Genomic DNA, 24016 nt, shown 5'->3' with positions numbered 1-24016 from the left:
TCACACACCATACACAATTCTTTTTTTGTTTTTGTCTTTGGGCCATACCCAGCGGTGCTCAGGGATTACTCCTCGCAGGCTCAGAGGACCATATGACCATATGGGATGCCAAAGATAAGCAGCATGCAAGGCAAATGCCCTACATGCTGTACTATCGCTTCATCCCAATACAAAATTAATTCAAAATGAATAAAAGAACTTGATGGGGCCAGAGAGATAGCATGGAGGATATCTATCTTTTTTTCTTTTTTCTTTCTGGGTCACACAGGCAGCGCTCAGGAGTTACTCCTGGCTCTATGCTCAGAAATCGCTCCTGGCAGGCTCGGGGGACCATAGGGATGCTGGGATTCGAACCACAGTCCTTCTGCATATAAGGCAAATGCCCTACCTCCATATTATCTCTCCGGCCCCGTGCCAGGAGCGGTTTCTGAGTGTAGAGCCAGGAGTACTGAGCGCTGCCAGGTTGACCCCCCCAAAAAAATTGATACTAGAAATAAATTTACTAAATATATCAAGAAAAACATAGATGACTTGAAAAAACTAAATAAAAGCTAATGAAAACTATTTGTTTCCCTGCTCTCACGACCAAATCAGAAAAGCAGATTCAGGGGCCAGAGCTATAGCACAGCAGTAGGGCCTTTGCCTTGCACGCAGCTGACCCAGGATGGAACCTAGGTTCCTATAGGTCTAATAGGCAAATCATTTATCTTCCTTTTATCTTTGTTTTGTTTTGTTTTGTTTTGTTTTTTGTTTTTTTGGGCCACATCAGTAGCATTCAAGGGTTACTCCTGGCTCTGCACTCAGAAATCACTCCTGGTAGGCTTGGGGGACCATATGGGATGATGCCAGGCTTGGAACTACCATCCGTCCTGGGTTGGCTGCATGCAAGGCAAGCGTACTACCCCCCCTTTTATCATTTTCTTCCTTTTATCCATTTAGCTCCCAAATCATTTATCTTCAACTATTTGGTGGGCAAAAATAAGCTTTATGGCATATCTACAACAACCTGTACCCTGAAATGATGTCAAACTTAGCCACTAGCTTTAACTGATATATATGGGTCATATGTGTACCCTAAACCCTAACAGATACTATTCCTTTTACACTAAGTGCCCATGTCAAGCCTTCGAAATATGCTTGTAGGTTGGCCATTGAAAACCACTTCTATCAATTAGGAGCTTTTCTTGTTCTAGTTTTTGGGTCACACCCATTGATGCTAAGGGGTTATTCCTGGCTCTACACTCAGGAACTACTCCTAGAGGTGCTCAGGGGATTCTAGGAATCAAGTCCATGTTGAGTACATGCAAGATAAATCTCCACCTGCTGTACTGTCAATACAGCCCCAATTATGGAGCTTTTAATGTGGCAAAGTCTAGAGCAAAATTGAGGAACATTTCTTAGACCTGTGAGTAGCTTTGATTGAACAGTTTACATGCAAAATGGAAAGAACTAAAGAACTCCCAAAGGAAAGTTTTTAATCATTACTTAGATGAAATCTATATTTTACAGGTCTAAGTACCCTGACTCAAATCTATTGTTTTCTTCCATGTACCTGTGTGTCAAAAACATTATTCAGCAAAATTCCATACTGATGAGAGAGGCAGTCAGAAAGGCGACGGCAGTCATGGATGACCTAAATTAGAAGATACAGACTATTAGAACCCAGCTGTTAATCTTGTTTGTTTTTGTCTTTGGGTCACACCCAGCATCGCTCAGGGGTTACTCCTGGCTCTAAGCTCAGAAATCACCCCCGGCAGGCATAGGTGACCATATGGGATGCTGGGATTCGAACCACCTCCTTCTGCATGAAAGGCAAACGCCTTACCTCCATGCTATCTCTCTGCCCCCATCCCAAACTGTTAATCTTACTAAGAGAAGAATCATCTGGGACCGGAGGAATAGTTCAGCGGTAGGGCATTAGCCTTGCATGCAGCCAACACAGACAGATGGTGGTTTGAATCCTGCATCACATAGGGTCCCCTGAGCCTGCCAGGAGTGATTTGTAAGCGCAGAGTCAGGAGTAAGTCAAGAGCCCCCCCCCAAAAAAAAAAGAATCATCTTACATACTCACCTTCAGAATTTTCTTATCTTCTAATACCATCTGAAGTCCATTGTTGAAAGCACGTCTTCCCAGAAGAAAAATGTCAAATAAGTAAACCCGGCTATTGGTGGCCACCTGTGACAGATCATTGAGACACACATATAGGGTGAGAACTAACTACTGAAGGGAATCACAGGGTCAAGGAATATGTGCTAAAACTTTTACGATGCTGGGGCAGGAGAGATAGCATGGAAGTAGTGTGTTTGCCTTGCATGCAGAAGGACAGTGGTTCAAATCCCGGCATCCCATATGGTCCCCCGAGCCTGCCAGGAGTGATTTCTGAGCATAAAGCCAGGAGTAACTCCTGAACAATGCCAGGTGTGACCCAAAACAAAACAATCAAACAAACAAACAAAAAAAGCCTTTAGGATGCTGATAATTAAAGTAGACCGTAAAGGACAGAACAAGTAGGGTGTTTGGCTTGCATGCAGCTGACCCAGATTTGATCCCTGACATCTCATAATGTCCCTGAGCACCAACAGGTGCTCCATGCAGAGGCAGGAGTAAGGCCTGAGTACTGCTAGTTGTGGCCTAAAAACCAAATAAAGTAGGATAATTCACAGAGCAAGTGACTAATATTGATCTTAAATTTCAAAATTGACTGACTGTAGCTTTCAAACATGAATGTAAAGACAAGCTGGCAATTTGGCTTTTCACCTGTCACACTTCCAACTTTCATGTTTTTACCACTCTCACCTGTAGCATTCTGATTCTTCAGGAATTACAGGTTTAAAGGGACTGAATAGCATTTCATAGTAACAGAAAAGTCTATCGCTGAGTTCTATGGCAGTGCTAGGTATTACATAAAATTATTAATAAGATCCCTGCCTCTGGCCATTTAAATGAGACAACAAAATAACACACAAATTGAGGAGGAATACTATCTTTTAGATCTATTGCAGATTTATCGTGAATTTTGTTTTGTTTTTGTTTTGGGGTCACCTGGCAACGCTCAGGAGTTATTCCTGACTCTGCTCAGAAATCGCTCCTGACAGGCTCCGGGGAACCATATGGGATGCCGGGATTCAAACCAGTGTTGGTCCTGGGTCAGCCACTTGCAAGGCAAACGACCTACCACTGTGCTATCTCTCTGGCCCCTATCATGATTTCTTGATGATGTTGTCTATTGATGTTGTCTGCAATGGCCCAGAATATCTCTCTCTCTCTCTCTCCTCTCTCTCTCTCTTTCTGTCTGTCTGTATGTCTGTCTGTCTGTCTCTCTCTCTCTCTCACACACACACACACACACACACACAGAGTTGTGATGCTTGCTGAGGGCTGCACTTTTAGCTGCAGTGCTTTCTGACCTGCTGCGTTCCCTTAGATGCAATGCATGTACTACACATACTTGCCAGGAACTGTACTTCTTAGGTTGTGCTCTTGAGGGGGAGGGTCACACCTTCTAGTTGAGGTGCTAACACACGCCTGGCTACAGAGAAGTCAGAAATAACTTACAGAAACAGTGGCTCTAAGCAGAGCCATGTGAATTGAGTGAGGTTAACACCTGACACTTCCTAGAGGGCATCGATAAGAAGATAGCTCTTTCTTTTGGAGAACAACCTTTTAGAAAAGGGAAAGTCATTTCAAACAAATGTTTAGATGGCAATATTGGGGTGTGGTGATATAAAAAATAATTAAAATAAATCTTCCAGAGAAACCACAATTCTTTTAATATTAAAAGCTCATTTCAGGGGCTGGCATGATAGTCTAGACTCTAGGCAACGGTCCTCAAACTACGGCCCGCGGGCCACATATTGTATTTATTCCCATTTTGTTTCTTCACTTCTAAATAAGACATATGCAGTGTGCATAGAAATTTGTTCATAATTTTTGTTTTTACTATAATCTGGCCCTCCAACAGTCTGACGGACAGTGAACTGGCCCCCTGTTTAAAAAGTTTGAGGACCCCTGGTAGAGGGTAGGGCATTTGCCTTGCACATAACTGACTAGGGTTTGATTCCCGGCATCCCATATATAGTCCTGAACCTCCCAGGAGTGACATCTGAGCGCAGAGCCAAGAGTAACCCCTGAGCGATGCTGGGTGTGCCCCAAAACAAACAAAAAGATAGAGCAAAATAAACATTTTAATGGCTCATTTTAAAAACCGTACTTTAGGGGCTGGAGAGTTAGTATAGTGGCAAGGTGGGCAAGGCACTGACCTGGCATGTAGCACCCTACATGGTCCCTCAAACTCCATGAGGAGTGATCCTTGAGTGAAGGACCAGGAATAAGCCTGGAGCACTGTGTAGACCAAGAATAAAAACCAAAAATTATCCTTTACCTGAAGCCAACAGAGTTTCCCATGACGACACACATTCGTTCCTTCAGCCGCAACACTCAGGACACTCTGTTTCTTGATGTGGAGCATCTGGTGAGTAAATAAAGGAAGAAAATATTTAGCGATAAGTGTAATTTTAGCTTCATGAATAGAAAAAGTGGCTAATAAAAAGCAAAACAATCATATATATCACATACATGTATATATACATGCATGTGGGACCTAGGGCCATATTTGGCAGTGCTTAAGGGTTTACTCCTAGATCTATGCTCAGGAGTAACCTATGATGGTGCTCATGAATCCATACATGTGCCAAGAATTGAACTGAGTTGCTCACATGCAAGGCAAAATACCTTACTACTTCTAATCTCTCCAGCTCACATATTTTCTAAACTTATAAAATGAGGGCCAGAGCAATAGCACAGCAGTAGGATGTTTGCCTTGCATGCAGCCAACTCATATGACATCCCATATGATCCCCCAAGCCTGTCAGGAGCAACCTCTGAGCAGAGAGCCAGGAGTAACCCGAGTGCCACCGGGTGTGGACCAAAAAAGTTGGGTCTCAAATGATACTGTATACTCTCTTTTTCTTGAGGGGTGTTCACACCTGGCAGCTCTCAGGGGTTACTCCTGGCTCTATACTCAGAAATCGCCCCTGGCAGGCTCGGGGGACCATATGGGATGCCGGGATTCAAACCACTGACCTTCTGCATGCAAGGCAAATACTCTACCTCCATGCTATCTCCAGCCCCGATACTGTATACTCTTCCTTTTTGTAGTGCATGGAATTCAACCCAAGAGAGAGAGAAAGAGAGAGAAAGAGAGAGAGAGAAAGAGAGATATCTCTATCACTACTTTACTTTCCCTAGCCTTCATGAAATACCTCTCATCTTTTAGCTTATACAAAATTATTTCCTATCCAGAAAGTAAATTACTCCTGTCCCAAATGCTAATGAGCATGGAAAATTTTTGTGGCCACTAATGCTGTAAAAAACTTTTCAGCTTTTTTTTGTTGTTTTTCTTGTTTTTTTGGGTCACACCTGGCAGTGCTCAGGGATTATTCCTGGCTCCATGCTCAGAAATTGGCCTGGCAGGGGACCATATGGGATGCTGGGATTCGAACCACTGTCCTTCTGCATGCAAGGCAAATGCCTTACCTCCATGCTATCTCTCCGGTCCCAAGATTTTTCAGCTTTATAACCAGGGCCCTTATGCACAAAACAGTGCCCACACAGAAAAATAAATTGTATCTGGAAAGTATCCACACAACACTAAGTGTCTCAGTGCCCACTCTTTTGAATGACAAACAGGGCCTAAGCAGTCTTTTAGAGCATTAGGTTTAACAGATTTACTCAAAGCTGAAGTAGTTCTTTCCCAGGAACAGAGGCTGGTCCTTTATGTGTGAGATATCCTATCTCAAAACATTATGACACACCAATATTTTTGGGGTTTGTTTGTTTTTTGGGTAACACCCAGCAGCGCTCAGGGGTTACTCCTGGCTCTACACTCAGAAATCGCTCCTGGCAGGCCCGGGAGACCATATGGGATGCTGGGATTCGAACCATCATCCTTCTGCATGAAAGGCAAATGCCCTACCTCCATGCTATCTCTCTGGCCCCAACACACCAATATTTTTAATCAACAATCTATATAGTTATATATGCAAAATTCTACCCCCTTCAGAAGTAGGTAAATTACTTAAGAACTTAAGAGCTGGGGAGGCAGCTCAAAAGGCTGCAGAGCATGCAGGAAGCCCAGGTTTGATGCAGTGGTCCTCAAACTATGGCCCGCGGGCCACATATTGTATTTGTATCTGTTTTGTTTCTTCATTGCAAAATAAGATATATGCAGTGTGGATAAGAATTCATTCATAAGTTTTGTTTTTACTATAGTCAGACCCTCCAATGGTCTGAGGGACAGTGAACTGGCCCCCTGTTTAAAAAGTTTGAGGACCCCTGATAGACTCTGTGGTACACAGAGCACTACCAGAAATGATCTCCAAGTACTGATCAGGAGTAGTGTTTCAGCCCTTCCAGGGATTGCCACCCCCCCTCCCAAAAAAAGAATTGATCAAGATACTGGAGTGGAAAAAAAAAAAAGAGACTGGAGTGGTGACACAGCGGTAGGGCGTTTGCCTTGCACACAGCTAACTAGGATGGACCATGGTTCAATCCCCTGGAATCCCATATGGTCCCCCCAAAGCCAGGATCGATTTCTGAGTGCATCGGCAGGAGTGATCTCTGAGCGTCACCAGGTGTGGTTCCAAAACAAAACAATACAAAAATAAGAATTGATCAAGTGCTGTGGCTCTCATGACTAACCTGGGTTCTATCCCTGACATCACATGTGGTTCCCCCAAGCACTGCCAGGAGTAATTCCAGAGTGCAGAACCAGGTGTACACCCTCAATATCACAAGGTGTGCCCCCGCAGCCAAAAAAGAAAAAAAAAAGGTCAAGTTCAATTACCTCTTCACAGTTCCAGAACAAAAGATCCCTTTTATACTTTGTTGTTGTTTTTTTTTTTTGGGGGGGGCCACACCCGGCGTTGCTCAGGGGTTACTCCTGGCTGTCTGCTCAGAAATAGCTCCTGGCAGGCACGGGGGACCATATGGGACACTGGGATTCGAACCAACCACCTTTGGTCCTGGATCAGCAGCTTGCAAGGCAAACACCGCTGTGCTATCTCTCCGGGGCCCTCCTTTTATACTTTGTTTCAGGACCTCACCTGAGGAAACCAAAGAGAGACTCCTGCACACAAATCATACACTTAGCTCATTGAGTTATCTTCTGCCTCAGAGTTCTCATTCCATTTTTGTTATTGTTGTTTTCATGAACACTTTAGAATACATTGATATATAAAGAGTCCTTACAACTTACTAAAAATATGGTCATGTGTGACTGGTTCACACACATGGTATAGTTCATTTCATTTTTTTTTTTTTTTTTTTTTTTTTTTGGTTTTTGGGTCACACCCAGCGGTGCTCAGGGGTTACTCCTGGCTGTCTGCTCAGAAATAGCTCCTGGCAGGCACAGGGGACCGTATGGGACACCGGGATTCGAACCAACCACCTTTGGTCCTGGATCGGCTGCTTGCATGGCAAATGCTGCTGTGCTATCTCTCCGGGCCCTCATTTCATTTTTGAGCTCACTCAGGGATCACAGTTATGGAGTGTTGGGGATCAAACCTGGTTGGCCACATGCAAGGCAAACATCACCTGCTGCATTATCTCTCTGGGCCCTCATTTCATTTCTTATTATTGAAGCCTGGTGTTTTTTTGTTTGGCAACACCAAATTTCATCTATCATTTCTGAAATCTTAATTGTAGCTTTTCTTTTTCTTTTTCTTTTTTTGGGCCACACCCATTTGATGCTCAAGGGTTACTCCTGGCTAAGCGCTCAGAAATCGCCCCTGGCTTGGGGGGACCACATGGGACGCCAGGGGATCAAACCGTGGTCCTTCCTTGGCTAGCGCTTGCAAGGCAGACACACCTTACCTCTAGCGTCACCTCACCGGCCCTGCTTTATTTATTTTCTAAATACAGGCTATTTCCACTTTTTGTTTGTTTATTTGTTTTGGTTTTTGAGTCATACCCAGCTATGTTTAGGCCTTACTCCTGGCTGAATGATCACTCCTGGCAGGTTTCAGGTATCATAGTGGTTGCTGGGGATCTCATTCAAGGCATATGTTATACTATCCTCCAGTACTTTTATTTGGTAATAGGAATAATGCTACTGAGAATACGCATATATGTTTCCGTGCGCACGCGCGCGCGCACACACACACACACACACACAAACACACACATTTGTTTTTTGGGTCACACCTGGCAGTGCTCAGGAGTTACTCCTGGCTCTATGCTCAGAAATCGCTCCTGGCAGGCTCAGGGATGCCAGGATTCGAACCACTGACCTTCTGCATGCAAGGCAAATGCCTTATCTCCATGCTATCTCTCCAGCCCCAAACACATATATTTTTATTTCTTTTGGAAAGATACACAGAAGATGGCTAAACACACTATGCTTAACATCTTTAATATTTTAGGGAAAAAAAAAGAAATTTTAGGGAAAACAGAAAAAAAATCTTATAATAAGAGAAATCTGGGGGGTGGGGAAAAAAAAAGAGAAATCTAGGAGACACAATTATGATGGCCAGAGACAGGTAACATTGAGAAGGGTTGAGGGCAATACTTACTGCAGCGCCAAATTTCTGCTGGAACTGATCAATAACTGTGTAGGTTACATCCTCGTCTTCTATAGAAGAATGATGGGTTTAGTTGTGTTTCCCTTCCTTGTAAACAGAATCACCTTCCCTTTATTCATCCATACCCATAAACCCCTTCTTTACTATGAGTCAAGTGTCATCTAGTGCTATTGCATTACCCTCTGCATCAGTCCTCCATACAGGAAGCATATTAGGAGCCTGTGTCAAATGAGAAAAAAAAACCTCCAATGATCATGTTATTAGGTGATTTATTCATTTCCTTTTATCTCAGTTCATGTCTTAAGTATTTTAATACATAAACTTTAAAAAAGCATGTTCTAATAAAAATAATGACAATTTGGGATGGGAAGATGCTCAAAGGACTGGAATAGTCTTTGCATGTGGGAATCCTTGGTTCAAACCCCATCCTAGACTCCCATAGCACTGATAAGAGTGAAACACCGGGGCCGGAGAGATAGCACAGCGGCATTTGCCTTGCAAGCAGCCGATCCAGGACCAAAGGTGGTTGGTTCGAATCCCGGTGTCCCATATGGTCCCCTGTGCCTGCTAGGAGCTATTTCTGAGCAGACAGCCAGGAGTAACTCCTGAGCATCGCTGGGTGTGACCCAAAAACCAAAAAAAAAAAAAAAGAGAAAAGAGTGAAACACCACCTTCCACAAGTGAATCAGTTTAAAATAGGCCTTGTAGGGCCCGGAGAGATAGCACAGTGGTGTTTGCCTTGCAAGCAGCCGATCCAGGACCAAAGGTGATTGGTTCAAATCCCGGTGTCCCATATGGTCCCCCGTGCCTGCCAGGAGCTATTTCTGAGCAGACAGCCAGGAGTAACCCCTGAGCACAGCTGGGTGTGGCCAAAAAACCAAAAAAAAAAAAAAATTAGGTCTTGTAAATACTATGCCTTCAATGTTTAAGGAGTTACATACATTTTATGGCTTTAGATTGCTTTGTGTACTGCTAATAAATGTTATAATGTACTACAATCTGGGGACTTGAGGGACAAAGTAATTGTGCATGGGTTCTGTTTTATTTTTCTTAGTGTTTTTTGGCTGAAAGTTCAAAATTAAGTGTCAGCAAGGGGATTTCCTCTGAGAATTCTGTTTATGGGTGATTGTCTTCCCACTGTAACTTTATCTTGTCCTCTTTCTTTGCATCTTTGTTCTCATAGTAAAAAAAAAAAAAAAAAAGGTCTTGTATGGGGCCGGAGAGATAGTATAGTAGGTAAGCACTAGCTTTTTATGAAATAAACCTGGGCAAGTCATATGTTTCCCTGAGCCCTACCAGGAGTGATGATCCCTGAATGCAGAGCCAGGAGTAAGCCCTGAGCATAGCTGGATGTGGCTCCAAAACAGACAACAACCAAAAAAAAAAAAGTAAATGAATCAATGCTGAACTTTTCGCATTTATCTGGGACCTGATAATTAAGTGGTTTGGCTACCATCTGAATATTTTTGGTGTTTTTATATAAGAATTCAATAAGAAAGGGGCTGGAGAGGTAGCATAGAGGTAGGGTATTTGTCTTGCATGCAGAAGGACAGTGGTTCAAATCCCGGGATCCCATATGGTCCCCCAAGCCTGCCAGGAGCGATTTCTGAGCATAGAGCCAGGAGTAACCCCTGAGCGTTGCTGGGTGTGACCCAAAAAACAAAAACAAAACAAAACAAAACAAAAAAAGATATAACATTTCACCAGATACTCAGATGGTAACTAAGCACATGAAAAGATCCTAAACACCCTAAGTAATTTGGAAAAGGATAAAACCAAAGACCCTTCCAAGGGTTTCTCTTTTCAATATAGAGTAAAAGCTGAAGTCCCCTCAACAATCTACAAATGACTCCTTAGTCTACTAACCCTATTTTATCTCCTTCTATACTTCTCTCCTTGCTCTAGATACACTAATTTCTTGCTGTTTTTTAAAGATTCTGCAAGTTTCTGCTCCTTTCTTCCTTTTTCTCCTTCTCCCTCTTTCCCCTTCTGTCCCTCTTTTCTCTTTCCCTCTCTCTCTCTTCTTCCTCCCTCCCCTCTCCCTCTCCAACTCTCTCCCTTTCCCTCTTCTCCCTCTCAGTCCCACACCCTCTCATCTCTCCCTTTCAAATCCCTCCCTTTCTCCTCCCTCCCACCCCTTTCCCTCCCTCTCCCTTTCTTTTTTCTTCTCTCCTTCCTCCTCTCTCCCTCTCCACCTCTCCCTCCCTCTGTCCCATTCCCTCTTACCCTCTCTCCTTCCCTTTCTCCTTCTCCCTCTCTCACCCCTTTTCCTCTCCCTCCTTTTTCTCTCCTTTCCCTCTCTCTCTCCTCTCCTCCCTCTCCTTTTCCCTCTCCACCCTCTCCATCCCACTCTTTCTCTTTCCTACTCTCTCCCTCTCCCTCTCATCTCTCATCCCAGTGGCCTAAATACTACAAATAAGGAGAAAAAAGGGGCCAGGCGGTGGCGCTAAAGGTAAGGTCCGCCTGCCTTGCCTGCGGTAGCGTTGGACGGACTGCGGTTCGATCCCCCGGTGTCCCATATGGTCCCCCAAGCCAGGAGCAACTTCTGAGCGCATAGCCAGGAGTAACCCCTGAGCGTTACCGGGTGTGGCCCAAAAACCAAAAAAAAAAAAAAAAAAAAAAAAAAAATAAGGAGAAAAAAAAAAAAAGATTCTTCAAGTTTCTATCTCAGAGACTTTGTGTTTATTCTTTACCTATAGACACATTTCCCCTATATATCAACATGTCTCAATCCCTCTCTTCCATATAAGCTTCACTGCAAGCTCTCCATATTTCAGTAAGACTTACACTAGATACTCTAATACTGTAAAAAATGCCTCTCCACCCACGTCTCATTCTTTTATTTTTTCCCTTATCACTAGAATACTATCTACTATATTCATGCATTTTATTCAGCATTTGCTTCCTGAATGAGAGCTCAATGTATGCAAGAAAACCACACTTTGATATTCCCAATGTCAGGCATATAATATGAACATGAATATTAGACAAATTAATGAATTATGATAACATCTTAATCTAAAGCCTAAAAGCAATGGCCTAAGAACTGGCTATAGAACCTTGTGATCATTCCATATATCTGGAACCATATGAAAAAGAATTTAAAGAATTTAGAGCCCTGGCATTGAGTCTTATTTGTTTGTTTTTGAGGGGGGATGCCTACTGGTTTTTTTGTTTTGTTTTTTGTTTTTGGGCCATACCCGGTGATGATGACTATACACTCAGAAATCGCTCCTTGCTGGGGGATCGAACAGAGATCAGTCCTAGGCTAGCAAGGGTGAGGCTTCGGCTCCTTTCCCACTGGTTCTTTTTTTTTTTTTTTTTTTTTTTGGGGGGGTGGGGATCACACCCGGCAGTGCTCAAGGGTTACTCCTGGCTCTACGCTCAGAAATCGCTCCTGGCAGGCAAATCCTGGGATGCCAGGAGTCAAACCACCATTCTTCTGCATGCAAGGCAAATGCTCTATCTCCATGTTAACTCTCTGGTCCCATCCACTGGTTCTTAAGAGCTACTCTTGGCTCTTTCTTTAGGGGTCATTCAGGGTGTGCTTAGGGGTGGGTGGTGCTGGGATAAAAACAGGGTTGACTGTATGAAGGCAAGCACCAACTCTACCTAATTATCCTTTCCAGCAAGAAAATTCAGACCCTTGCTACTCACCAGAATGACTGAATTTGAAGTCATTTAGCAGAGAGTTGATGGGCATCTCTGGGGTAGAAGAAGCATGCTTATAGACATTTTGGTCTTCATCTTTCACTTTTTCCATCATTGTTCTTTCTGTTTTTAAACTACACTTATAAAAACAAAAAAACACTTGTGTAAATTTGTTCTTTGCAGCTGGCATAATACATAAAATTTACCATTTCAATGGCAAGACTCCAGTCCTCCAATTAACAAAGAGTCCACTAATTCATTGTTGACACTGACTTGAGGAAACTATGTGAAGAAGGAAGAAGCTATCCACCTATCTCTCCCAATTTCTTTTTTTTTTTCTTTTTCTTTTTTTTTTTTTTTTTTTGGTTTTTGGGCCACACCCGGTGGTGCTCAGGGGTTACTCCTGGCTGTCTGCTCAGAAACAGCTCCTGGCAGGCACGGGGACCATATGGGACACCGGGATTCGAACCAACCACCTTTGGTCCTGGATCGGCTGCTTGCAAGGCAAACGCCGCTGTGCTATCTCTCCGGGCCCTCTCCCCATTTCTATCACCTCCAGTCATTGTAGAAATTATGCAATTAGGGCCCGGAGAGATAGCACAGCGGGGGGTTTGCCTTGCAAGCACAGCCGATCCAGGACCAAAGGTGGTTGGTTCAAATCCCGGTGTCCCATATGGTCCACCGTGCCTGCCAGGAGCTATTTCTGAGCAGACAGCCAGGAGTCACTCCTGAGCACTGCCGGGTGTGGCCCAAAAACCAAAACAAACAAACAAACAAACAAAAAAGAAATTATGCAATTAGTGAATTACAGCAGAAGTTCTCTGTTTTAATAATGTGGACATCTGGGCACATCACAGTGAAGAAACTTATTCCATACCTGACAGATGTGTTTTCTCTCTCTGTGCCTTGTTCCTCTTCATCTAGTAATTCCACTGTAAAATAATCAAATGTCTTTCAAAAGTTTCCAGTTTGAAAGTAATTTTCCACCCTGTTCTCTCCCCATAACCTCCTATAGTTTGACTATGTACCCCAAACAATAACTGGAAACAGTCTACAGAGACCTTCATTAGTTAACTATAAACAGAATAAAAAAAACTCTCCAAAGTCAAAAAATGGGTGGAGTATCTGACTTGCATGCTGTGGTTTCCATTCCAGGAGAAATCCTTGAGCACAAAGCTGGGAATAGTCTTTGAGCACAAATGGGTATGATCCAAGACCAAATAAAGTATTACCCAGATGGGGCTGGAGCAATAGCACAGCGGTAAGGCATTTGCCTTGCACACAGCCAACACAAGACGGACCCTGGTTTTAATCCTGGCATCCCATATGGTCCCCTGAGCCTGCCAGGAGCAACTTCTGAGCACAGAGCCAGGAGTAACCCCTGAGCACCACTGAGTGTAACACAAAAACCAACCCCCCACACACACACAAAACACACACACACACACACACACACACACACACAAACACAAAAAAAGATTATTCAGAGTACAGCAGAAGATGACTAATATTGTGCTTGCACATAACATTCTTTTTTGGGAAATAAGAGGCCCACAGCTAGTGGGCCTTGCTTATTCCTGCTTCTATGCTCAGGGATTTTTTGTTTGTTTGTTTGTTTGTTTGTTTGTGGGTCACACCGGCATTGCTCAGGAGTTACTCCTGGCTCAGAAATCGCTCCTGGAAGGCACAGGGGACCATATGGGATGCCGAGATTTGAACCACTGACCTTCTGCATGCAAGGCAAACGTCTTGTCTCCATATTATCTCTCTGGCCCCGCTCAGGGATTTTTGGAAGTGCTCTTGGGCTCACTCATTCCTGGCTCTATGCTTGGGGATATATATATTTTTTTTTTGGGGGGTGGGGCCACCCCTGGTGATGCTCAGGGGTTACACCTGGCTATGTACTCAGAAATTGCTCCTGGCTTGGGGCACCATATGGGATATGCTGGGGATTGAACCCAGGTCTATCCTGGGTCAACCGTGTTGGGGATCATTTTTGAAAGTGCTCTGGGGACTTGAGCCTTTTGGGTGCTGGGGGTGTCAAATGTACAGTCATGTACAAGGCAAGGACCTCACCCACTGTCTTATCTCTGCCACCCACCTCCCCTTGTAGCATGTTGACCATTTATTAATTTTTTAATTTTTTTTTGTTTTTTGGGTCACATCCGGAGCGCTCAGGGGTTACTCCTGGCTCTATGCTCAAAAATCGCCCCTGGCAGGCATGGGGGACCATATGGGATGCCAGGATTCGAACCACTGTTCTTCTGTATGGAAATGTCTTCCCTCCATGCTATCTCGCCGGCCCCGCATGTTGACCATTTATTAAGATGAGGAATCTCTATATGTTTCCATTATCCTTTTTGTTCTGGGGTCATTCTGGTTGGGTCTAAATAAATTTTTTTTCTTGTTGACTTTCATCTTTTTTTTTTTTTTGCTTTTTGGGCCACACCCAGTGACGCTAAGGGGTTACTCCTGGCTATGTGCTCAGAAATTGCTCCTGGCTTGGAGACCTTATGGGATGCCAGGTGATCAAATTGCAGTCTATTCTAGGCTAGTGCGTGCAAGGCAAATGCCCTACCACTTGCACCACTGCTCCGGCCCCTAACTTTCATCTTAATGCTTTTTCCCTAATGCTATGAACCATTTGGTGGTTTTCTCTTAAATCAGTTACAGCTATATCCTTTCAATAGGTTGGTGTATGAATAGTTTTGTGACATGAAGGACAACATAAGAGTACAGAAACCACACAGGAAATATGGGTATTCCACAGAGATGCTGAATCCATTTGATCTTCACTGTGTAGGGGAAAACGTATCATGAATTATATTTTGCGGGAGGAAGGATTGGGGTCAAACCCTGTGATGTTCAGGGATCATTCTTGGAGGTGTTTGGGGGATCACGGGCCATGCTAGATATAATCAGGGTATGCTGTGTAGAAGAGCACGCACACCTTAACTTCTGGACCTTCTCACTTCCCTCTAAGATACAAACTTAAAGTGCAAATAACTGCCATATTTATAAAATAAATTTCATACTAAAAGCAAGATCTCATATATTTTATCTCAAATATTGAAATAATGTGGAGCTGTGAGTTGATCACTACTAAAATCCCTACCACCAGAATTCAGGAATGTCAGCACTCACCATTTACAATCTCATGCCCAAAAAACATCTTCACTCCTGGGATATGTCGACCAGTCTCCACATTCTTCACTGTTACAAAGGACAATTCATTTCGTTTAATAAACTATGTCATGTCTCAAAGGTACTCCAAATGTGAGTTGGTTTTGGTTGTTTTTTTGTTTTGTTTTTGGGACACACCCGGTAGCACCCAGGGGTTACTTCTGGCTCTGCACTCAGAAATCACTCCTGGCTGGCTTGGAAAACCGTATGGGATGTCGGGAATCGAACCCAGGTCTGTCCTGGGTCAGCTGCATGCAAGGCAAATGCTCTACCACTATGCTATCGCTCCAACTCCAAAACAATTTTTTTTTTTTTTGTTTTTGGGTCACACCCAGCAGCACTCAAGGGGTTACTTCTGGCTTTATGTTCAGAAATCACTCTTGGCAGGCTCGGGGGACCATATGGAATGCCGGGATTCGAACCACCGACCTTCTGCATGGAAGGCAAACACCTTACCTCCATGCATCTCTCTGGCCCCCAAAATAAGTTTTATATTAAAAAGAAAAAACAAATTGGGGCCAGAGATATATAGCACAGCAGTAGGGCTTTTGCCTTGCATGCAGCTGACCCAAGACCAATCTGGGTTCGATCCCAGGCGTCCCATATGGTCCCCTAAGCCAAAAGCGATTTCTGAGTGCATAGCCAGGAGTAACCCGAGTGTCAGCAGGTGTGACCCAAGAATAAAACAAAACCCCCAAATTATTTTCCTCAAGGATTAAAGAGTCAATAATAAATTATGAAACTATATCAGTGAAACAAGTAATACAATAACTAAGGGTAATCCAGAATGATCTGAGCAAAGCTGAAGACTACTACACACTAAATTTAAACATCTCCCCAAAAGTGTTATAAGGTCCTTAGAGCTAAGGACTATAATATTTATGAATTTTACTCTACCTAGCTCTAGAAAAACAAAAATCAAAGACCTAGATTTCATAGAGCATATATCACTTCAAGATGTTCCACATGCTTTCAAATGTTGATTATCAGGGCTGGAGAAATAGCACAGCCATAGGGCGTTTGCTTTGCGTGCAGCCAGGCGATCCAGGATGGACAGTGCTTCTAATTCAGGCATCCCATTTGGTCCCCCATGCTTGCCAGGAGCAATTTCTGAGCGCAGAGTCAGGAGTAACTCCTGAGCGCCACAGGGTGAAAGCCCTCCCCCAAACAAAAGCAAACAAACAAAAACCAGGGCCAGAGAGATAGCATGGTGGTAAGGCGTGTTTGCCTTGCGTCCAGAAGGACAATGGTTCGAATCCTGGCATCCCTTATGGTCCCCTGAGCCTGCCAGGTCAATTTCTGAGCGTAGAGCCAGGAGTAACCCCTGAGCATGCCAGGAGTGACCCAAAAATAAAACAAACAAACAAAACAAAAAACTTAGGGTTTAGATGTCATGCCTCTAATATGGTGCTATATTTTCTAGATGGAAGTATTCAAATAACAATTTATTTCATATCTCCTTGAGATCCAAAAATAGTCCTATTTCACCAAATATATTTTTACTCAGTTTAAAGATCAACATCTGTGTCCAACAAAAATACCTAACACTCTTATTATACTAGGCCTCCATTCAGTATTTGATAATACAGCTCTCTCTCCTTTGGCTTTTTTTTTTTTTTTTTGCCTTCTTTTTTGGGTCACACCCAGCAGCACTCAGGGGTTACTCCTGGCTCTATGCTCAGAAATCGATCCTGGCAGGCTCAGGGGACTATATGGGATGCCGGGACTTGAACCACTGTCCTTTTCCATGCAAGGCAAAAGCCCTACCTTCATGCTATCTTTCTGGCCCCTCCTTTGGCTTTTAAGGCATTCTTTGTGTTTGTTTTTCTTGCTACTTATTTATTGGGTCACAATCAGAAGTGCTCAGGACTTAACTCCTAGTTTTGCTCGCAAGGGTCACTCCTGGTGGGCTCAAGGGCTGTTGGGGATCAAACCAACTTTGTTTTCATGCAAGGTGTACTATCTCTCCAGCTCCCTTTTTTTTTTTTTGGTTTTTGGGTCACACCCAGCAGTGCTCAGGGGTTACTCCTGGCTCTATGCTCAGAAATCGCTCCTGGCAGGCTCAGGGGACCATATAGGATGCTGGGATTCGAACTGCTGTCCTTCTGCATGAAAGGCAAATGCCTTACCTCCATGCTTTCTCTCAGGCCCCCTGAGCTCCCTTTTCTTTTCTTTTCATTTTTTTTTGTGGTTTTTGGGTCACACCCAGCAGTGTTCAGGGGTTACTCCTGGCTTCATGCTCAGAAATTGCTCCTGGCAGGCACGGGGGACCATATGGGATGCCGGGATTCGAACTGATGACCTTCTGCATGAAAGGCAAACGCCTTACCTCCATGCTATCGCTCCGGCCCCTCCCTTTTCTTATTATTACTTTGAGCTATTATAAGCTCTAGTCCAAGACAGACACCATCCTAATTATTTGCCTACATCAACTTTTCTAGTAACACCATCTGATATGTCACTGACTTCAGTAGAGGGAATATTGTCACTAGATATTAAATAATTTGTTCAAAGTCATACTACTACTAAGAGAGTCAGGATTTAGGGGCTGGAGAGATAGTACAGTGGGAAAAGGCACTTCGTCTTGCATGCAGCTAACCTAGGTTCAATCCTGGAGTCCCATATGGTCCCCAGAGCACAAAAAGAAGTATTTCCTGAGTGCAGTAACCCAAGCCTTTTGGGTATGGCCCCAAAACTAAGTAAATAAATAAATGAGTCAGGATTCAAAGCTAAACCTTAGAGATTTTAATACTCATTTTTAATCACTTTTTAGCATTTCTCTGATTTCTCCTTCCTGTCTTCTTGGCTAATGCTCTACCGCTACTTGCTTGCACACACTGATAGTCCCCAAGAAACTTTGTTTATCCTTTTTTCTGTTCCTTGAATGAACACCCTGCTTCCTAGTTGTTATAACCATCATTTTTCTGATTCCATCTATGTTTTCAAGTAATCATTGAAAGAGTAAGGAGCCAGAGCAATAGCACAGCAGTAGGGCATCTGCTTTGCACAGAGTTGACAGCTGACCTGGGTTCAATTACTGGCACCCCATCTGGTCCCCCGAGCCTGCCAGGACCAATTTCTGAGTGAAGAGCCAGGAGTAACCCTTGAGAACTGCCGAGTGTGGTCAACACTCCCCCCCCCCCAATAAACAGTAAGATTTTCTATGTGAAATTATCTTCTCTAACCACAATTATGTTTGTAATCAAGGTGTTTAAATAAAGATATTATAAAAATTATCTTCTCTAAGCTCTTCTTCTGTTTTCTATTCATTAGTAATGGTATTCTACACCTATTCTTCTGAGTCATAAATATAGGCATCATTTCCCATGGCTCTATTAATTATTTAACATCAAGAATGTTTATTCTAACTCAAAAGCATTTTTAGATTGTCTTTATGTCTCCTAATTTGATGACTCTTAGCTCTAACCACCATCATCATCTTTCCTTTATGTGCCTTGACTCTCTGAAATTTTTTTTGGTTTCTGGGTCAGTACTCAGGGGTGACTCCTGGCTCTATGCTCAGAAATCGGTCCTGGCAGGCTTGGGGGACCATATGGGATGCAGGGATTCGAACCACTGTTGTCCTGGGTTGGCCGCTTGCAAGGCAAATGCTCTACCACTGTGCTATCTCTCCAGCCTCCTTCCTTTAATTTTTCCTTCACTCTAAGAAGCACAGCAAAGTCACTTTCTGCTTTATCCAAACAGAAGATGAAATTTGGGAACAGGGGCCAGAGAGATATCATGGAGGTAAGGCATTTGCCTTTCATGCAGGACGGTGGTTTGAATCCCGGCATTCTGTAGGGTCCCCTGTGCTGCCAGGGGCGATCTCTGAGCATAGAGCCAGGAGTAACCCCTGAGTCCTGCCGGGTGTGACCCAAAAACCAAAAACCAAAAAAAAAAAAAAAAAATTTGGGAACAGTGTAAAGAAAAATGTCAGCCTCTTAATATAACGAATTTTTTAACATGTCAAAGTAAAAACACTTTTTGCCTATAAAACAAACAAAAATTAAAATATACATCAGCATTTAAAAAATCCTGTAGCACTGCTTACTATAATTTAATTACTAGTAGTAAAATTAGAAGATGCAACAACTCACGACCAGAGAAATTGTATATTTGGTAGGGCAGTTGAATTACATGAGCTAACTTGGATTTGATTCCAGGCAGCCTATTTCCCAAGCACCACCAGAAAGTATCATAAATACAGAGCAGGAGTAAGCCCTGAGCACCAATGAATGTGACCCCAAAACAAACCACCACAACAAAATATCCTATTTGGAAATGTTCATCAAAAACATTTAAAATAGGCGGCATGACTTTTCCTCAGAAGTTTTACTTTTTTTTTTTTTTGGTTTTTAGGCTCTGTACTCAGAATCACACCTGGTAGGCTCGGGGGACCATATGTGATGCAGGGGATTAAACTGAAGTAGGCCACGTGCAAGGCAAACAACCTACCACCCTGGCAGTAATTTTACTTCTAAGCACTATTCCTAAGAAAATAATTTTCAAGTGCAATTATTAAAATTCTATAGTTTAAAATTTATAACCATAAAATATAATTAGTTCTAAATCTTTAACCTTAAAATATCTTCCCAATAAACTGAAGTTTTAAATAACAAGAAAAAAATTCTTTTGATTTTTTGGCCAAACTTGGCAGTGCTCAGGGGTTACTCAGAAATTGCTCCCAGCAGGCTCAGGGGACCATATGGGATGCCGGAATTTGAACCACCGTCCTTCTGCATGCAAGGCAAACGCCCTGCTGCTGTGCTATCTCCCCAGCCTCAAGAAAACAATTTTAAGAAAAAAAAAGAAAAAAAATTTATACTAGGGTTTAAAGCCATGTGCTGGGGCCAGCGTGGTGGCGCTAGAGGTAAGGTGCCTGCCTTGCCTCGGTTAACCTAGGACGGACCGCGGTTCGATCACCCAGTGTCCCATATGGTCCCCCAAACCAGGAGCGATTTCTGAGAGCACAGCCAGGAGTGTAACCCCGGAGCGTTACCGAGTGTGGCCACCCCCAAAAAAACCCAAAGAACAAAAACAAAACAAAACAAAGCCATGTGCTAAACAGAGGGTGGAACAAAGATGAAAAGTCCTGGATTCCTGACAACTTCCAGGTATGTTATAGGATCCCAGGGAAGCCCACCTCATATTATGGCAAAAACCCAACACCTTTCAAATAAAGTTAATGGAAACAAACCAGTTTTAGCAACTGGGCAGTTCTCAACTGATAAAGCATTACATCTTCAGATATCTTATTTGAAAACTCAGATGCCTACTTAAAAATTCTTTCAGATGGTTCCTCACTGCTTCCAGAAATACCAAAACACTATGCTATGTAAGGTACCAGATCCATTCCAGTCTGATCCTTATTCATCCTTGTAGGGAAACAAAGTTTGGTTTTTGGAATGTACCAACTTTTTTGTTTGTTTTTGTTTTTTGGGTCATACCCGGCAGTGCTTAGGGGTTATTCCTGGCTCTATGCTCAGAAATCGCTCCTGGCAGGCTCAGGGGACCATATGGGATGCTGGGATTTGAACCACCATCCTTCTGCATGCAAGGCACGCCCTATCTCCATGCTATCTCTCTGGCCCCTGGAATGTACCAACTTCTAATGTCTCTGCATTTTACATGCTGCTTTTATTCCCCCCCCCTTGGCCCAAAAACAAACAAAAAAATCGACCAATTAAAAACTCATTATTAGGAGCCATAGCGATGGCACAGTAGTAGGGTATTTGCCTTGAATGAGGCTGACCCAGGGCGGACCAGGAGCTGTTTCTGAGCACATAGGCAGGAGTAGCCCCTGAGAGTCACCAGTGTGGCCGAAAAATCAAAACTCATTATTGATATAATATTTCTGTTGTTGCATCAAAAACAGTATAGAAACAGGGATTAGGGAGATAATTTGCTGATCTGGAAAGGCATGCTCTACAAGCAGGATCCTGGGTTTCAACCCCAAGGACCAGTGGGAGGAGCCTATGAGCACTGAGCTGGAAGTAGTCCTCAAATACTGCAGGGAATGGCCCTCAAACAAAAACAAGAGAAGTAAGTACAGAAGTAGGATCTCTGGGGCCGGCGAGGTGGCGCTAGAGGCAAGGTGTCTGCCTTGCAAGCGCTAGCCAAGGAAAGGACCACGGTTCGATCCCCCGGCGTCCCATATGGTCCCCCCAAGCCAGGGGCAATTTCTGAGCGCTTAGCCAGGAATAACCCCTGAGCATCAAACGGGTGTGGCCCAAAAAGACCAAAAAAAAAAAAAAAAAAAAGTAGGATCTAACCTACTATACATTCATAGTTCTTTATTTAGGGAAAGTAACATTCTAACTTTATATGTACCCATTTCTTTTCTTTTCTTTTCTTTCTTTTTTTTTTTTTTTTTTTTTTTTTTTGTTTTTTGGGCCACACCCAGTGATGCTCAGGGGTTACTCCTGGCTGTCTGCTCAGAAATAGCTCCTGGCAGGCACAGGGGACATTTCTTAAATCAGAAAAAAAAAAAAAATGCCTTCCTCTCATTAGCTAATGGAGCCCAGACCACAGCCAGCTAAATCTAATCATTAATCTCTTAAAAGTAGAAAAGTCTGAGTAATAGAGACCTTTTTTCAGGACAATGATCTTGTTAGGGTCCACATGTTGGATCACCCCTTCAAAGATGCCACAAACCAATGTAAGTTTCACCCTTTTCCATAAAATCTGATTGAGAAAATGGTAGTCACTGCTGGGATCCATTCTCTTTGATTCCAAAAGTAGTCTTCAACAATCTTCTAGTCTTCAAACACTTGAACCTAAAAGAGAGCTATGATTTTAGAAATATCTTTTGTAGATATTTTCTCCTCCATACCTAGGAGACAATAAAAAAAACACGACATGAGAACAATTCCATTTTGGCCATTTTTTTAGAATGAGAAAAGATCAGAATATGCATAAGCTTTTATTTTTATTTTGTTTGGGTACCATTCCCGGCTGCACTAAGAGGCCACTTATGGTAGTGCTCTAGTTACTATGTGCAGTGATATGGACTGACCTGGGGTTGGCCACATGAAAAGCAAGTTTTCCCCCTATACTGTATCTCCAGTCCTCAATTCTAATTGTATTACGAGTAGACTGAAAATCCTGACGTCAGGCAAGTTAGTGGGCTTGGCTTTCCTGTCTGAACTTTAGGTAAATAGACCAAGCAGCATTCACAAACTGTGTATGATGCCTAATTTATTTGTGGGCTACTCCTGGCTGGATGCTTGGGGACTACTTTCCATAGTGCTCAGGGGACAAGTGCTTTGAGCTCAAACCCAGGAGCCCCTTTGAGATATTTTGTCTATTTTATTTTTGGTTTTTGGGCCACACCCAACTGTAATCAGGTGTTACTTCTGGCTCTGTGCTCAGAAATCACTCCTGGAGGAGGGAAAAAAAAAGAAATCACTCCTTGCAAGCTTGGGGACCATATAGAATGGCTCAGGATCAAATCCAGGTCAGCCACGTGCAAGGCAAACAACCTATCCAGTCTCTTTTTAACAGCACATAATTGTGTGTGTGTGTGTGTGGCCAAATAGGGGCTTTGTTTTTGTTTTGGGGCCAGACCCAGTGTTTCTGAGGGGTCACTCCTGGCTCTGATCTCAGTAATTACTCCTAGCAGTGCTCAGGGAACCATATAAGTTACCAGGAATCAAACCCAGATCAGCTGCATGCAAAGCTATTGCCCTATCCACTGTACTATTGCTCTAGTCCTAAAAAACAACTTGGGGGGGGGGGGTTTGGGTCATACTAGGCAGCGCTCAGGGGTTACTCCTGGCTCTATGTTCAGAAATTGCTCCTGGCAGGCTTGGGGGACCATATGGGATGCCAGGATTCATACCACAGTCCTTCAGTGTGCAAGGCAAACGCCCTACCTCCATGCTATCTCTCCGTCCCTAAAAAAGTTTTAAATTTACTTAGAGCAATGTGAGAGAAGAGAAAGAAAGAAAAAAAATATGGGTTTCATCAGTGTCGAAAAAGCAAAAAATAGCTTTTGGGAGGTTATATATAATTTATCCAAATTGTCTTGGCCTAAAGTTCTCTGCATCCATAAAAGTTAGTATGAGTGCTGTTACAGGAAAAGTCCTGCACTCTTGAGGATCTTTTTATTATTCATTTTTTTTGGGGGGGGCCACACCCAGCGGCGCTCAGGGGTTACTCTTGACTGTGTGCTTATGTGCTCAGAAACTGGTCCTGGCAGGCACAGGAGACTATATGGGGATGCCAGGGATGGAACCCGGATCCGTCCACAGTCATGCTAGGCAAATGCACTACCATTGTGTCATCATTCTGGCCCTTTTCGGTATTCTTTATTATTTATGCATTACCAATCCAATCTCTGCAATGGATATTCTGCCCTGCCTAGGAATTTCAAAGGTGAATCCTCTTTCTAAAGGCACTTCCTAGGGCAATTCTCTTCTCTACATAACTTTGTATTCGTTTTTCTTTCCCACCCAAATGCCCTTGCATTTCACTCTCAATAGGGGCCAGAGAGACAGCGTGGCGGTAGGGCATTTGCCTCGCACGCGGTTGATCTGGGATGGACCCAGAAAAGCAAGCAGCGTCTAGACGACAGGCCATCCTCTCGCAAGGCACGGGTCTG

The 24016-nt window shown here is 43.3% G+C and overlaps 1 protein-coding gene across 1 annotated transcript in view; it reads right to left on the bottom strand.

Annotated features, from left to right (window-relative positions):
• Window positions 1-22184, bottom strand: part of EXD1 (exonuclease 3'-5' domain containing 1) — a 47046-nt gene extending 24862 nt beyond the window's left edge. Inside the window, exons 1-8 of the mRNA XM_049781455.1 lie at window positions 22002-22184; window positions 15376-15444; window positions 13109-13163; window positions 12238-12365; window positions 8572-8630; window positions 4383-4469; window positions 2072-2176; window positions 1553-1633 (exon numbers count right to left, since the gene is read on the bottom strand). Of these exons, the coding sequence (XP_049637412.1) occupies window positions 1553-1633; window positions 2072-2176; window positions 4383-4469; window positions 8572-8630; window positions 12238-12365; window positions 13109-13163; window positions 15376-15444; window positions 22002-22134 (717 nt within the window). The 5' untranslated portion in view covers window positions 22135-22184. The remainder of the gene's footprint in view (window positions 1-1552; window positions 1634-2071; window positions 2177-4382; window positions 4470-8571; window positions 8631-12237; window positions 12366-13108; window positions 13164-15375; window positions 15445-22001) is intronic.
• Window positions 22185-24016: the final 1832 nt, after the last annotated feature.

The sequence above is a fragment of the Suncus etruscus genome, chromosome 10 (assembly GCF_024139225.1).
Source record: "Suncus etruscus isolate mSunEtr1 chromosome 10, mSunEtr1.pri.cur, whole genome shotgun sequence".
Classification (NCBI taxonomy): Eukaryota; Metazoa; Chordata; class Mammalia; order Eulipotyphla; family Soricidae; genus Suncus; species Suncus etruscus.
Note: the sequence above shows the minus strand (reverse complement) of the source record. Positions and strands in the feature narration are given on the sequence as shown.